General features: G+C 37.4%; 1 protein-coding gene across 1 annotated transcript in view; it reads left to right on the top strand.

Moving 5' to 3' along the window:
- LOC136885511 (intermembrane lipid transfer protein Vps13) overlaps positions 1–12,364 on the top strand; it is a 1,358,975-nt gene that overhangs the window by 824,955 nt on the left and 521,656 nt on the right. The window contains exons 31-32 of the mRNA XM_067158109.2: positions 4,295–4,431; positions 11,208–11,505. Of these exons, the coding sequence (XP_067014210.2) occupies positions 4,295–4,431; positions 11,208–11,505 (435 nt within the window). The remainder of the gene's footprint in view (positions 1–4,294; positions 4,432–11,207; positions 11,506–12,364) is intronic.

Here is a 12,364-nt window from a genome sequence, read left to right as displayed (position 1 = left end):
GAGCTATCAATATTAATGGGGCTTATGGAAGAAAGAAGGTAGAACTGGCTGAGTCAGCAAAGAAGATGCATCTGGATGTGCTAGGAGTAAGTGATATTCGGGTAAGGGGAGATAAGGAGGAAGAGATAGGAGATTATAAAGTGTACTTGACGGGCGTTAGAAAGGGAAGGGCAGAGTCTGGGGTAGGGCTCTTTATCAGGAATACCATTGCACGCAACATAGTTTCGGTTAGGCACGTAAATGAGCGAATGATGTGGGTAGATTTGTCAGTGGGAGGAATTAGGACAAGAATTGTGTCCATGTATTCACCATGTGAGGGTGCAGATGAGGATGAAGTTGACAAGTTTTATGAAGCATTGAGTGACAACGTGGTCGGGGTCAACAGCAAGGATAGAATAGTGCTAATGGGCGATTTCAATGCGAGAGTTGGGAATAGAACTGAAGGATACGAAAGGGTGATTGGTAAATGTGGGGAAGATATGGAAGCTAATGGGAATGGGAAGCGTTTGCTGGACTTCTGTGCTAGTATGGGTTTAGCTGTTACGAATACATTCTTCAAGCATAAGGCTATTCACCGCTACACATGGGAGGCTAGGGGTACCAGATCCATAATAGACTATATCTTAACAGACTTTGAATTCAGGAAATCTTTTAGAAATGTACGAGTTTTTCGGGGATTTTTCGATGATACAGACCATTATCTGATCTGTAGTGAACTAAGTATCTCTAGGCCTAGGGTAGAGAAAGTGAAATCTGTCTGCAAACAAATAAGGGTTGAAAATCTCCAGGACGAGGAAATTAGACAGAAGTACATGGATATGATTAGTGAGAAGTTTCGAACAGTAGACAGTAAGCAGGTTCAGGATATAGAAAGTGAATGGGTGGCATACAGGGATGCTATAGTAGAAACAGCAAGGGAATGCCTAGGAACAACTGTGTGTAAAGATGGGAAAAGGCGAACATCTTGGTGGAATGATGAAGTGAGAGCAGTCTGTAAACGTAAAAAGAAGGCTTAACAGAAATGGCTCCAAAGAAGGGCCGAGGCAGACAGGGATTGGTACGTAGATGAAAGAAAGAGAGCGAAACAAATAGTTGTTGAATCCAAAAATAAGTCGTGGGAAGATTTTGGTAATAACCTGGAAAGGCTAGGTCAAGTAGCAGGGAAACCTTTCTGGACAGTAATAAAAAATATTAGGAAGGGAGGGAAAAAGGAAATGAACAGTGTTTTGAGTAATTCAGGTGAAATAATAGATCCCAGGGAATCACTGGGGAGGTGGAGGGAATATTTTGAACATCTTCTCAATGTAAAAGGAAATCATCATGGTGGTGTTGCAAACAGCCAAGCTCATGGGGAGGAGGAAAATGATGTTGGTGAAATTATGCTTGAGGAAGTGGAAAGGATAGTAAATAAACTCCATTGTCATAAGGCAGCAGGAATAGATGAAATTAGACCTGAAATGGTGAAGTATAGTGGGAAGGCAGGGATGAAATAGCTTCATAGAGTAGTAAAATTAGCATGGAGTGTCCGTACGGTACCTTCAGATTGGACAAAAGCAGTAATTGCACCTATCTATAAGCAAGGGAACAGGAAGGATTGCAATAACTATCGAGGTATCTCGTTGATTAGTATACCAGGCAAAGTATTCACTGGCATCTTGGAAGGGAGGGTGCGATCAGTCGTTGAGAAGAAGTTGGATGAAAACCAGTTTGGTTTCAGACCACAGAGAGGCTGTCAGGATCAGATTTTCAGTATGCGCCAGGTAATTGAAAAATGCTACGAGAGGAATAGGCAGTTGTGTTTATGTTTCGTAGATCTAGTGAAAGCATATGACAGGGTACCGAGGGAAAAGATGTTCGCTATACTGGGGGACTATGGAATTAAAGATAGATTATTAAAATCAATCAAAGGCAGTTATGTTGACAATTGGGCTTCAGTGAGAATTGATGGTAGAATGAGTTCTTGGTTCAGGGTACTTACAGGAGTTAGACAAGGCTGTAATCTTTCACCTTTGCTGTTTGTAGTTTACATGGATCATATGCTGAAAGGTATAAAATGGCAGGGAGGGATTCAGTAAGGTGGAAATGTAGTAAGCAGTTTGGCCTATGTTGACGATTTGGTCTTGATGGCAGACTGTGCCGAAAGCCTGCAGTCTAACATCTTGGAACTTGAAAATAGGTGCAATGAGTATGGTATGAAAATTAGCCTCTCGAAGACTAAATTGATGTCAGTAGGTAAGAAATTCAACAGAATTGAATGTCAGATTGGTGATACAAAGCTAGAACAGGTCGATAATTTCAAGTATTTAGGTTGTGTGTTCTCCCAGGATGGTAATATAGTAAGTGAGATTGAATCAAGGTGTAGTAAAGCTAATGCAGTGAGCTCGCAGTTGTGATCAGCAGTATTCTGTAAGAAGGAAGTCAGCTCCCAGACGAAACTATCTTTACATCGGTCTGTTTTCAGACCAACTTTGCTTTACGGGAGCGAAAGCTGGGTGGACTCAGGTTATCTTATTCATAAGTTAGAAGTAACAGACATGAAAGTAGCAAGAATGATTGCTGGTACAAACAGGTGGGAACAATTGCAGGAGGGAACTCAGAATGAGGAGATAAAGGCTAATTTAGGAATGAACTCGATGGATGAAGCTGTATGCATAAACTGGCTTCGGTGGTGGGGTCATGTGAGGCGAATGGAGGAGGATAGGTTACTTAGGAGAATAATGGACTCTGCTGTGGAGGGTAAGAGAAGTAGAGGGAGACCAAAACGACGATGGTTAGACTCTGTTTCTTACGATTTAAAGATAAGAGGTATAGAACTAAATGAGGCCACAACACTAGTTGCAAATCGAGGATTGTGGCGATGGTTAGTAAATTCTCAGAGGCTTGCAGACTGAACGCTGAAAGGCATAACAGTCTATAATGATAATGTATGTAATGTATGTATGTTATGTAGGTATGTATGTATGTATGTATGTATGTTGCTTATCTGTTTAATTTATCAAGGAAGTCCTGTTATGTATGCTCCAAACTAATATTCACCATGCTTGCTGTTGTTTAATATGGATTGTTATGTTCATCTACAAATCATTGGCCTATGATGTAAGTAGATATGATTTCATTGAAGTATCCTGTTTAAAGCATGAATTATTGTATTTTGTAGCCCAGAAGTAACTAGTAACTAATCTTGTTTTTTTCTGTATTGAAGATACAATAAGTAAAATTCTTTCTTGAATAAAATTACTGTGTCCACCTATTCAGTACAATTATATTTTGTAGTGATTAAATTCTATATGAAATATAAACACTAGTTAGGAACATGTTTCGCCCTAGATTTGGGCATCTTCATCCTAATACTATTCTTAAGGTCAAGTCTTAAATCTATTAACATTGGAACTTATTACTAAACTTAAATGAATATCAAATACTAAATACAATGGTCTTTACTTATTACAAAGTTTTAGGTGAAATTTACATATTGTAAACTTGACCTTAAGAATAGTATTAGGCTGAAGATGCCCAAAACTAGGGCAAAAATGTCCCTAACTAGTGGTTATATTTCATGTAGAATTTAATCACTACAAAATATAATTGTATTGAATAGGTGGACACAGTAATTTTATTCAAGAAAGAATTTTACTAGAATTGGGGTATGTCGCAGATTGTTTGATTTTTTTGTTGCGCGTGAGTTTTACTGATATCCCTTTTCAAAAGTTGGCAGGTATGATACATACATACATACATACATACATACATATTTTACTAAAACAAAATATGCAACTCTTTTTGTTTTTAGCAGTGCAGTAAATAATCCCACAAAAACATGAACAAACATGATGAATGATGTACAGTTTTCCCTGTCTCTTGTAACCACTTTTGCCTCCTTGCATACCTGATATTAACTATTATAGAACCATTCTGAGTTTTATGTTTTCATTGGGATAGTACTTTATTCATAGTTGTGAGGTATCTGTGTTTTTCCTGTGGTAATAATTACAGTTACACACATTAGCACAAACCCAACATTTCTTTACTATCAAGGCTAATAACCAAAATAGCCCATGCACCTAATGTTAATCAACATTCACTGCTTTCAATTGGGACCTCATTCTGGCATTGATTCTCAGCAGAACCTAATTTTCAACACAGTATAGTAACTCTTGTAAATTTTATTGATACTGGTCTGCCTTTACCAATGATTCTTGAACTAGAATGACTATTAGAGGAAGTTGTTCTACAAGCCATCTCTCCCTGATTTTCTGCCATTGGGATAATTATATTAAAGTTTATACTTTTATAGATACAGTCTCTAATGCTCCCAGCAGAGGTAGTAAGAAATCAGCAAATCCACCTTCATTTGGAGTAAATATACCGGTACAGTTCACCTTCACTATGGACAGCCTTGTAGTTGAACTATTTGAAGAAGATTCAGCGAAGGTAAGTATGTGATTGAATGACTAAAGTTGTATGGAATAAGTGGTGTTAGATATTTTTTTCATTTTATTCTTCAGAATATCCCTTTACTGCTAGGACAAGATTCATTTATTTTTTATATTACATATGTGCCAAATTGTAGTTTCCCAAACTTACATGCACAGCACTGCCATTAAAATTTTAATTAAATAGTGTCAATGCAGATACCCCACAATGGAATTTATCAATTGAAAATCCTAACTGTCAATTTATTTTACAGACTCCTTCCATTTTAAATTGTAGTGTATGACATAAAGTTTATATTAGCAAAATACAGTATATTGGTGTTTTTATTCATTTTATTGAATAAAATTCATCTGTGCAGTTATATTCTTAAAAATAAATATACAAAATGATCAAATATTCTTTGCACCGACATGTAGTGTTTTTGCTATGGGTGAGCTCCCAGCTCTTTAGCCTCACAGCAGAAGGAGGTGATGCAGTATACCATCACACTGTTTGTTCCATGGCTCAGATCTTTGTTTTATGTGCTTGTACATCCCTGCTAGCTGACTTTGTACACGTGTCAAATAATGTCAGTCATATTTCATCTGTTCCCAAATGTGTATGTGTGTTTTGTTCTTTACTTAATTCTGTTATTAGTCATAAAGGGCATTGTGGTTCTTGAATTTGCAATGGCACAGTGTGTGTCTATATATTTATATGTGTTACCTCAATCAGCTCATGAAATTCAGGGACATTTTCCAGACAGATTCCCGCTGTAGACATTCCAAGCCATAAAACAGTCCATAATCTTTATATAAAATTTCAGGAAACTCTTTAAGTATCCAGCCTAATAATAAAAAATTAAAAAACAGAACTGTATGGTTCTCATACAAGAAAAATTAGATGGTATTAATCATCATTTGGAAAATTCTAAAAATAAAAATAAAATCACCTTGTTGTCTTGTGCAACAAGTGGCTATTTCATATGGTAAGCAAAGCAAAGTCACCTCAGTACAGGCCTTGAAGGCCCTTGGAGGAGTGGAGGGTAAAGGCTTCCACCATTGTTAACCTTGGCACGTGATGGGGTAGAGTGGTTAGCTCTATGCCCGGCCGCCTTTGCCCCCAGGAATTAACCTGGTACTCATTTTTGGTGTGGGGTGAGTGAACCCCAGGGCCATATGCACCTCCGGAAATGGAAGTCTCGTTTCTTAAATTTTACGACTTCCTGGCGGGGATTCGAACCCACGTATTTCATATGGTAAGCCATATAAAATAATTGTGGCATATGTTCCTCAACCAGGTGACACTGTACATACATAGGTACACATTTTGTGAGTGGAGTCTGGAAAATGTATACAATGGACAAATAAACCCTCATTTGGCATTCTTGTCAAACGAGGCGTGGTTCCACATCCATGGTTGTGTGTACACAAAACTGTCCTTTCTGGAATGCTGTTAAATTCATACCTAAAGTACCCCTCCTCAATGCAAAAATTGGTGTATGGTGTGCCATCAGTGGTGAAAAAATCATAGGATCCCTTTTTGGGGGGAATACTGTTGATTTTGTTACTTATATGAATATCATACTGATAGTCCGGGCAGTAGGGAAATTTACCAAGAAAAATTCATGGTCGTTCTGGAAATTGGCTTACTTTAAATTTATTGGGTCACTGATTCTGAAGTTTTAACTTCCCACCAAAAATTCCCCTGAAATTTTGAAAAAGAAAATATGGATTTAAAAACTTTTTTATGTGAATTTTTAGGACATAATACACAAAAATACATAAAGTAGGCAAAATTTGCAACAGAGAAGGTACTATAACAATTTAACGTAGGACAAAAAGAGGAGTGCATATACGCCTTGGAATTTGGGCCTCGGCGCTGCGGGGCAGCGTGCACTAAGTTACATAACTCCGAGTAGCCACTCACGTCTTTTACATTCACTCTTGCATCTCCACCTTTTTTGTTATTATTTTTATTGTTGTTTTTGTAACCTATGGCTTTATTTGGGAGTAACTCCAATACCAAATTGGTATCTGTAGACAACAGTAATATACAAATAACAGTAATAAAGTACAGAGGTATTAGGGATCAGAGTCTTGTTTCTGGCTGTCCAGTATAGGGCTGGTAAATTGCCTTATTTTTGTTAGGTTGGTTTGAGTCGAGTCCTGTACACTGTAGTAGCAGCAGCAGTAGTAGTAGTTGTTGTTGTTACAAATAAATCTGATATTAGAAAATTACAAAATGTTAGTATGTATATATATATGAAGGGTTCGGGTGTAAACCATGGTAACTAACAAATCACTTGTTTTGAAATGAGGCATTATTTAGTTTTAGAAAAATCCTGAGAGGACATATGTATTACTATCTGATTGTTCTCTGTCAGCACACATATTTTGAAGTATGTACTGTAGATAACAGGAACAGAAATACATCTTGGAAAAAAAAAAATCTGTATAAATTAATAAAAATTATGCTGCATAACAGTTACCATGGTTTACATACATGTATTTGTTCAGCTGTCATTATGTGCATGAAAATAATAATATTATAACAGTACCACAGTACTGCCAATATTGAACCATTACAACAACTTTAATCAATATTATTGAATGAAGGAAGATTGAAGTTTTATGTTACCATTAATCTTGCCGTTATGAGCCACGGGACCTCCTTTTTACGTGGAATCCGAACCACAGGACATGGCATGTCACTTTGAAAATCTCACATGCATTGACCGGGAAATGGACCTGGTCTGCTGAGAGGCGAACAACCTCCACGCACCTGTTATTGAATGAAGGATTTTTTTTTTTTTTTTTTTTTTAATTGGCTATTAGTAATAGCCTTTTCTGCATAATACAATACTGTACCTAGTATAATACCTTATGGAAGATCACTCATACGGATGTAAAATTATAGAAACCCAACTTACAATGAAAGCTTTATTTTAAATAAACAAAACAGTACAATATAATACAGTCGTATATTAATTAAAAAGTTCAGAAAAATAATCTCGTCTTAGTGTTTCTTATTCTATATATGCCTACATCACTATCGTTGATTGCGACTTCGCAGTCTCACTGATCTTTCCGTACAGACTTCAAGTTCTTATAGAAGTTGTGATATGCTGGAGGGATCCAGTGGAGACATGATAGTACATCTCTAAGTTTACTTGCTTCAATATGTCTGGCTAAACCAAATTTCTTAGGAGGCATTCATAAAGTTCCCAGTGAGCTCGTAGGCCGTCCTTTCTTTCTCATTGACATGGGTTCCATAATTCCATTGTATGTCTCAGACATATTAATAACACTACCATCTTCACCTTCTGACAATAGCAGCCGAACTGCTATCCCGATACCAAACTTTGTGCCAGAGTCTGTGACAGTACTTAGATTAAATTTATCCCTGAGCACTGAGATGTGTAAAAAATCTTCTTGTTTCATTTCGTGCACAATGAAAGGGCATTTCTTCTGACAAGTTTTGAGAACTGAAACCCATTGCTCAGGTGAGTAGACAAACTGGCAGTGTGCCTGAACATACTTCTCAACTATCCCAAAATCTCTGTCAGAGGGCAACATTGTGTGGCCCACTTGGGGGAAGATCTGTTCAACTGATCTAAATCTTCCTTCTGCAATAATCGGCAACCAAGTACTTACTATCGTCCAGTTTTTGTATTGGCCATTACAGTTATCAGATGTGGCAATCGGTTTATCATCTCTGATATCATTAACTTCAAAATGCTGTAACAAACACCTCCCAATTTCATCTGCTCCTCTGCCAGTGATACTTTCATTTCACACATAAAAGTATCCCTGATCCTCCCCTAATGAATGTACACTAAAATTATAACAGAACATCATCTTTTTATAGAAAGTGGAATGCTTTGGAGTGGGTAGAGCTTGCTGGAGATCAAAAGTAATAGCATATATTCCTTGTTCCTTTGCCTGCTTGGTTGCAAGTTTGATGGCATCTTGACCCGCTTCTGCCTTCCTGTGATGAAGCTCCTGTTTCTGTAATAATTGCTGCCGAGTTCCATCACCATTGTCCCATTTCGCTTCTTGAATAGCAACATTCAGTGCATCACACTCATTACAGGTATCAGTTTTTGGATGTTTAAATGAAATATTATAGTCTTCTGTAAATATTCATCGGAATTTGTCCTTCAATACTGGTTCTTTTCCCTTCTCCAAACACTCTTCATTGTATTGTGTGCGGGACGATTCAGCAGTGTACTCCATTGTCATGTACAGCTTGCCTGGATTGTCTTTGCGGGAATAATGGCTAGTGTACTGTGCTAAATTATCAGCTTCGGAATATTTTGTAGGATGTTTAGCATGCTTGCCGCTTTGATCACTGGGTGGGGAAACAAAGCCTTTGAAAGCTAAGTTTTCAATGCGATCCCTATTATTTTGTAACCCATGTATATTTAAAAAAGCTACCTTACAAACAACATACCTATCACCTGTTGTTCCCAGAACAGAGTATTTTATTTTGCAAGAACACCGGGATGGGCTACCATTATTCTTTGTTCTTCGTGTTACATTGTGCTTCCTCATACTTCTGAATAAATATGCTGTCTGTTTATCATATTGTCCAAAATCCAAAAAAAAAGTTTACTTCTGACTTCAGGTTTCACAATTTCAAAACACTTCATCCTGTACTTACAGTCTGGTTCTGGTTGTTTCTTGTTAACTAATTTCCCCTTTCCCCTCCTCGACATGCATTCTTCCCCATGTATTCGCCGCCTCTGTATCAAGGTTTGGTTGTTAACGCGTCTCGTCCTTTTCCTTCCCCGAGGTTCCACACCAGGCTTTTCTTCTATGGCATCAGATAATGAACTTTCAGCTTTCAGCTGATGTCTGGAAGAGTAAAAATAAAGCAAGAATGAGTGAATTTTACAAAAATTCCCGAACCCCTTTACCATATATATCGCCTAGAATTCCACTGTTCCCTAATTTACAAGTCAGCGAAGTCAGTTACCCTCAGAATACAGCTGTATCCTTAAAAGTTATGACTGGATTCTTTATTAGAACATGCACTTGTAAATCATGGTATCTACATATAGAGGCTTATTCAATAGTTGAACTGTAACGGTGGTCTTTTTCCATGAGATATTCGGACTGTAAAATGTATACTGTGTAAGAAAAATAACTAACTAAACAAAATGGAATTTATTAACAACTTTTGACTTTCGGGGTGTTCAGCATGGCAATATCATGTAAATGGTGGTATCTGCAGTAGATAACATGGTTTACAAGCAGGAGTAATTCGAGGTTTCATAAAAATTAAACTTACCGTAGTAGCATCTTCAAATGGTTTTCTTGTTTGACTGCTAGTAAATATTCTGGATCCTTATGGAGTGGAACACCACTTCACTTCCACTGTTATCACTATCGCGGGTGCCAAAATCTTTGATAATATTCAGCACCTTATCAACAGCAAGGCATGGCTTGGCTGCCATCTTCGTCACATATCATAGTGTACATACAGCAAGCGGTATTTACCACAGATACAAACATTCACCGTGCTGCCATCTGCTGTCATTTTTGCGTACTGCTTGTACTAGATTGATCATTAGATCACTTACCATACTATACATGCAATAACTTGATTTTGATCAAAATGTCACTTACCATAGTCACTTACACCCGAGCCCTTCATATATATTTTTCCATATGAGGAATTTGGGTTGTTTCTGCTTCCCAGGGACTTAGAAGAAATAGAGCTGCAGGAACTGGGATATTATATAGATGGAGTTGAACCTCTCAGAGGATGGCAGTATGTGAAGATGTGGAGTTCACCATGGTCTTTTATGGTTTCATGTTCATCCATGCCGTTCCTTTCTGTTGCTTCCGCTGTTCACACTAGTCTGTCACAGTGTTTATTTTTATGTTTGTTCTTATCCTCCTCCTAAGCTTTCTATTTGTTGATGATTGATGTTCAGTTACTTGTTTGTGCCATTTCTATTACTGATATTAGATATCGGGTTCCTTTTCTATTTCTGTAGTTGTCCTGTATTCCTAGTATTCTGCTAAAAGACCTTGTGTTGGGTTGTGGTAGTTGATGTAGCTTCAGTCAGCAAGCTGTCATTCACATCTAACTGAAGTCTTTGTTGTGAATTCTTTGCTCCAAAGTCCACTTTTGTCTTGAATGCATGATCACATCTACCACTGGCCAATATGCGTAAAATGGGTTCACTAAAGCCCTGTTTGTCATAATTTTTCAGAATACCAGTAGAATTACCTCAGCTAAAGGCAGTTCTCTACTTCTCACTGGATGACATGGATGAGAGATAGGCTCTAGAGAGACTATATTTGACTTCAGTGTTAAATTTAAAAGAGTATATTGTGTTCTCGAGTATCATTTATCCTGTTATAAGAATTCATTTTGGACCTCAGCATTGTTTTAATTTCTTACTTACTGGGTGAGTTGGCCGTGCGCGTAGAGGCGCGCGGCTGTGAGCTTGCATCCGGGAGATAGTAGGTTCGAATCCCACTATCGGCAGCCCTGAAAATGGTTTTCCATGGTTTTCCATTTTCACACCAGGCAAATGCTGGGGCTGTACCTTAATTAAGGCCATGGCTGCTTCCTTCCAACTCCTAGGCCTTTCCTATCCCATCGTCACCATAAGATCTATCTGTGTCGGCGCGACGTAAAGCCCCTAGCAAAAAAAAAAAAAAATATTCTTACTTTTAGCTGCAATATTATTCTGTGCTTTTGGCCTGTAGGATTATTATTGTAAATTGTAGTAGTGAATTAGTGAATAAATAATTATATCTGTATTTATTTGCTAGGTAGAAAATTTGTCCTGTGTGCATCTCTTGGAGAATAGCCTTGCAAGATTTACCCTGTGTTTATTTGCACTGAAAGGAATGCAGTACTTTGATGGTTCTGTTGACACTACAGTGCTATTAGTTGATTGTTGGCTGGATGATACACGTAAGAATTCTAAATCGAGATTGTCAAGACTCATGGAACGCAAGACAGATTCAAGCAAAACTACTGCAGTACATGGTGGAGATATTTTTGCACCTTTTCATGTTCCAAAAAATGTTGAAATAGTTTACAAGAAGAAAGAATTTCAAACAGAAGGTAGGATAATTAAAATAGCTCACTTTAATTTGATCTATTTAACCACAATAAAATACATTTTTCTTTTTTACTTGTTTCTTACTATAGCTGTAGTTAAAATTTAGTAGCTCACGTAGTTACACCATAGCGAGTAGAAGAGAAAGTGTGATCTCTCCCCTAATTCATCTGTCCTTCTGCTAACTGAGCTTGAGCTTACAAGTCAACATATGAATAAAAGGCAATATTGCATGCACAATATTATGCTTTTGCTTACCATCCCAGATGTCAGTTATCAAATAGGACTCTGTGTCTTAGAAGATTTCAGTTCATTTCTTGGTACAAAATAAAATAGTCGGTTCATATAAAGCAAAACAATTTTAATGATACTATCCACATCTTGATCATCACAGCACCCTAATTCTTTGGAATTATGATACTATGTAAACTGGCCAAACACTTGTAAAATATATATCCCTGTACACAATGTGCACACGAGAGTTTTTGTTCCACTACATTTTCAATTTGACAAACATATTAAAAATGGCTCTTGAAGGGTGGGTGAGGAAAGTGCTGTCAATGCCGTATTTATTTCTATAGTCCCTAATAAATGTGAGGGCTGCAGCAGGTATTCCTTTAAATGACATAAGTGGACAAATAAGCTTGAGTGGATCCTTTAAAAGTAGGAAAGATCATAGCTTGAAGGTAAAGTTAGAATTCGAGAGGACAAATTTGGGCAAATATTCATTTATAGGATGAGGAGTAAGGGATTGGAATAAATAATCAAGGTAAATGTTTGATAACATTCTTTGAAAATTGTAAAGAAGCAGCTAAGTGAACATTTGATAGGGAATCTGCCATCTGGGCAACAGCCCTAAATGCA

The sequence above is a fragment of the Anabrus simplex genome, chromosome 1 (genome assembly GCF_040414725.1).
Source record: "Anabrus simplex isolate iqAnaSimp1 chromosome 1, ASM4041472v1, whole genome shotgun sequence".
Lineage (NCBI taxonomy): Eukaryota > Metazoa > Arthropoda > Insecta > Orthoptera > Tettigoniidae > Anabrus > Anabrus simplex.
Note: the sequence above shows the minus strand (reverse complement) of the source record. Positions and strands in the feature narration are given on the sequence as shown.